Here is a 5,000-nt window from a genome sequence, read left to right as displayed (position 1 = left end):
CCACGCAGTGGGACTGAACCAGGAACCATTCACTCATCGCTCCAAACAATCTTTGTTGGAATGTGTGTATATCTTCTTCTGATTTTGCTCAGTTCCACTTGGAAAACTCCGTTCTTCTGTCCAGATCACTTTCATCGAGAGCATGGACAATTCTTGTAATGTAACTTGTCCAATTAGAGCGATTCAAAATGCAATGGATGCTTGATTTCAAAATTGATGATCTCACAACTCATTTGCCATGTAAAGTTTCTTGGACACTAGCAAAACATTTCAAGTACCTTATGTGTATTGTGAGGCTTGTCAATGCTTATCATCCTCTGGAATGTTTCAAGATTGTCTTTAACCCTTTTGTGACCACATTTGTACTACAGAACCAGAGGTGGTTTCAACCAGGTTGGTATCAAAAGGATTAAAAATATGGTGACTTTAACCCTTTTGTTAGCATATTTCTGTTGAGATGCTCTGTGTTTCTTTCAATTAATTTTAAATATAACAAAGAATTTAGTAAAATAACTTAGTTATCATTAAGCTAGTGTTAGGAACATCAATTGTGACTAAGGTTTGGTGGAAGATTTTAATTCAGAACTTATGAAAACAAGACATTTGTACTACAGAACCAGAGGTGGTTTCAACCAGGTTGGTATCAAAAGGATTAAAAATATGGTGACTTTAACCCTTTTGTTAGCATATTTCTGTTGAGATGCTCTGTGTTTCTTTCAATTAATTTTAAATATAACAAAGAATTTAATAAAATAACTTAGCTTTCATTCAGCTAGTGTTACGAGCATAAATTGCGACTAAGGTTCAGTGGAAGACTAATTGGACAGTTTGACTGAGGTCTGGCAAACCAGTGGACTGCACCAGGCTCCAATCTGATCTGGCAATGTTTCTATAGCTGAATGCTCTTCCTAACACCAACCACTCCGAGAGTGCAGTGGGTGCTTTTTTACGTGCCACCGGCACGAGGGCTAGTGAGGGGGGCACTGGTATTGACTGGCACAATGAGAAATTTTGAGGGATTAATAAACCCAAGTAAAACTTTCTCTAGTGATTTTCTCACAAATGTCACCAAAAAGCATTCAATGGGAGACAACTGATGATACATGAAAAATGGAATGAGAAAGGCATGGTGAAGACTTTGAAAGTTTAAAAATAAAAATGAAAAATTTCAAATAAAAAATATAAAAATAATAATTATAATAGTTGCAGGAGTGGTTGTGTGGTAAGTAACTTACTTCTCAACCACATGGTTCTGCGTGGCACCTTGGGCAAGTGTCTTCTACTATAGCCTTGGGCCGACCAAAGCCTTGTGAGTGAATTTGGTAGACGGAAACTGAAAGAAGCCTGTCGTATATATATATATATATATATATATATATATATATATATACATGTATGTTTGTGTGTCTGTTCGTCGCTTGACAACCGATGCTGGTATATTTGCATCCCCCGTAACTTAACAGTTCAGCAAAAAATAAGTCCTGGGGTTGATTTGCTCGAATAAAGGCAGTGCCGCAGCATGGCCGCAGCCAAATGACTGGAATAAGTAAAAGAAATAAAGGAAAAATGACACAAGGTCTGATCAAAATATATCACGGCTGCTTCTCTGGTAATGGTGCTAAAACAAGCAGAGAGAAGCCACTTGGCACAAAATGATCCTGATCTGTGTTGCACATGCACACTAAGTTATGGTATTCTTGCTCACTTGCATTGTTTATAGCAGTGCTTAGAAGTAAAGTGTGTAGAGTCTGGTCGTCTCTCCACACCACAAAAGTTCCATCAGTGGCCATAGCAGAGAAAAATATGTGTGGGGGGGTGTGGAACGAGACACAGTCTGAAGGTTATTATGGGGTGGAATTTTTCCAAAAATTAAATCCCACTTGAAAGGAATAAGATTTCAAGATGCTGAGGAAATCCAAGATAAAGTGATAAGGCAGCTGCTCGCAATCTCAAAAAGAAAGGAGTTCCAGGAATGCTTCCGTCAATAGAAATGCCACTGGATTAAAGCATGTGGCTTCTGAAAGAGATTATCTTGGAGAAGATTAAATACTGGATTGATATGTGTTGCAGTTTTCTTTTTATAGAACCACGGTGGTTTGGGGTTTAGTCCCATTGTGTGTCACCTTGGGCAAGTCTCTTCTACTATATTCTTGGGCCAACCAAAGCCTTGTGAGTAGATTTGGTCAGTGGAAATTGAAAGAAACCTGCCATGTTTCATCATCATCATCATCGTTTAACGTCCGTTTCCCATGCTGGCATGGGTTGGATGGTTCGACTGGGGTCTGGGAAGCCAGGAGGCTGCACTAGGCTCCAATCTGATCTGGCAGTGTTTCTACAGCTGGATGCCCTTCCTAATGCCAACCACTCCGAGAGTGTAGTGGGTGCTTTTATACATGCCACTGGCACAGGGGCCAGAGGGGGCTGGCAACGACCATGATTGGTTGCTTTTCACGTGCCACCAGCCACGTTCAGATGGTGCTTTTTACATGCCACCGGCATGGGGATCACAACTGCAATTTCCATTCGATTTCGGTTTTGATGTACTTGACTCAATAGATCTCCTCAAGCGCAGCATGTTGCCCTACGATCCAAGGTACTTTTGAGTGGGCTGGTTATGCAACACTGGTGTAGGTTACAGCTGTGGACTCACTTTATTTGCCGGGTCTTCTCAGTCACAGCATACCTCCAGAGGTTTCTGTCTTTTGTCATTGCCCCTGTGAGGCCCAACGTTTGAAGGTCATACTTGACCACCTCATCCCATGTCTTCCTAGGTCTCCCTCTACCCCGGATTCCTTCCACTGTTTGGGAGTGGCACTTCTTGACACAGATCGCCTCATCCATATATATATTGATGTGTGTGTGTATGTGTGTGTGTGTGTGTGTGTGTGTGTGTTGAAGTGTTTGTTTACATCCTTGTAACTTAACAGTTCAACAAAAAAAGACTGATGGAATATGTACTAGGCTTTAATAAAAAATATATAAGTACTGGGGTCGATTCATTTGACTAAAATTTTTTCAAGGCAGAGCCCCAAATAAAAGATGGATGATAAAAGACTACATTACCATCACCTCCACCATACTGCACCCCACCGTATGACCATCCCCATATGGCTACCCCTCCATATGCATCTCCTTATATGCCACCCCCACACCCACTATATGGCCACATCACTAATCCTTCTCTCTATTTTCATCTTTTCAGGAAGTTGGCAACAGAATCAAGGAATACAGCATTCCACAGAATTCTCTTCATTATCGTAAACGAATTGTTTCCAAGTGGGAGGTAAGGGCCTGCATCCATCTCTCTGTCATTGTCCTCTCTCTCTCTCTCTCTGTCTTTGTCTCTCTCTCACTCTGCCTTTGTGTGTGTGTGTGTGTGCCTAGATAGATAGGCACTTAGTTAATATGGGAAGACAAGTACATACACAAAAGATACACACTACAGGGACACATATGTAGACACACATACATACATATATACACATGCACACTGATGCACACACGTGCAGAAACAAGCAAAAAGAATGCAGCTCCAATAACGGACAGAGTCAAAGACTATTGAAGAGGCTGCAATAAACAATGAAAATTTCAGTAAAGAAAAAAGTAAATGAGTGGAAATCGAACCGGTGAGTGTGTTAATTAATAAGGCATTAAAACAGAATGACTCTCCCAAACACAATAAAAATATGCTTCAACACACGAATTCCCATAAAGAATCTTGCAAACCAAATACAAGAAGGAAACATATATAAATATGTATATATCATCCCTGTCATGTATTGTACACCTACACTTGATTAATGATATTATAACGAGAGTTTTGCTGGTTAAAAGTTCTTCACCTACTTTGCCAACACTTGTTCAACCAGCCGGCATTCTTACCTACTTTTCAATCTCCTCCCCCTCTACCCTTCCAAACGTCTGCTTCTTTGAATACAGCCATAACAGATGAGCTTTTTTTTGTTTTTCACAATGTTCAGGAATTGTTGTCTTTCACCTACTTGTTGTAACACCCATTCATTCATCATAAGAGACTAGTAACATTCTCCTAGAAACCCACATTTCACTACACACTGCGTATGTTCTCTTCAAATTTGTTCACAGTTCATGCTTCACATAAATGCCTACTGACCAAACGAGCGCTCACACTAATATTGTTTTTAATTTAGTTGGGACACTTTTGCTGGTCCATATGTTATTAAGCCATCCCATGGAGCTTTTTGCCGCATCCTAATAGCTTTCTGTCCAGGCTAATGAGAGCTGCTTCTTGACCATGGAACAGGTAGAGTTCCATATATATATGCGAGGGAAACTGAAAGAAGCTGGTAGAGAAAAAGGAGGCGTTGGGGGGGAATGCAGTGGACTGGGGGACGCTATGAATTTATTATAATATTATTATAGTATTGTATACAAATTATATAATATTATATTAAATATCAAATGAGTCATAGTACATATAAATTAGTAAAATATAAAATATTTATTTATACATAAAAATAGAGGTGGGGGCACTCAAGGTATTATGTAGCCATGAGGGGGGCAGTGGCCCAAAATGTTTGAGAACCTCTGATATATATATATATATATATATATATGTGTGTGTGTGTGTGTGTGTGTGTGAGAGGCTTCCACAGAGTCTCTCATTACAACAAGCACATTCAATTCACAGCGTTATTTGGCCAGATGGTAAACAAGAAGGCACGTACCCAAAATGGTGCATAGCAGGACCTGACACCGAAGCTAGGTGGGTGGAAACTGAACTTCTCACCTACACAACAGCGTCTCTTGGGTGCACTCAATTCTTTATAATAACAATGTAAACTTGGTGTACTGCAAGCAAAACACATATAAGTTTACTGGTTCATCATCACAGCTTCTACCTGATTAAAATTGCAAATGTAATTAGCATCAAGTGTTTCATCAGCATATATTATACTTCGCTGAGAAACTTGTCACCTTTAGTTCAGAACATATGGTTCATCTGGTTCTCTGTCTTACTC

At 39.8% G+C, this 5,000-nt stretch overlaps 1 protein-coding gene across 7 annotated transcripts in view; it reads left to right on the top strand.

Annotated features, from left to right (window-relative positions):
• Nucleotides 1–5,000, top strand: part of LOC106873123 (H(+)/Cl(-) exchange transporter 7) — a 180,884-nt gene that overhangs the window by 95,959 nt on the left and 79,925 nt on the right. For all 7 annotated transcript variants that reach the window (XR_016239118.1, XR_016239119.1, XR_016239120.1 and 4 more), the window contains exon 3: nucleotides 3,203–3,283. Coding sequence is in view for 4 of the 7 variants with exons in the window: in XM_089345822.1 (XP_089201948.1) it covers nucleotides 3,203–3,283 (81 nt within the window). In the remaining 3 variants the exon portion in view is untranslated. The remainder of the gene's footprint in view (nucleotides 1–3,202; nucleotides 3,284–5,000) is intronic.

Source organism: Octopus bimaculoides, chromosome 30 (genome assembly GCF_046866305.1).
Source record: "Octopus bimaculoides isolate indiv1 chromosome 30, ASM4686630v1, whole genome shotgun sequence".
In the NCBI taxonomy this organism is placed as follows: Eukaryota; Metazoa; Mollusca; class Cephalopoda; order Octopoda; family Octopodidae; genus Octopus; species Octopus bimaculoides.
The sequence above is the reverse complement of the archived record's forward strand: the minus strand, read 5'-3'. Positions and strand labels throughout refer to the sequence as shown.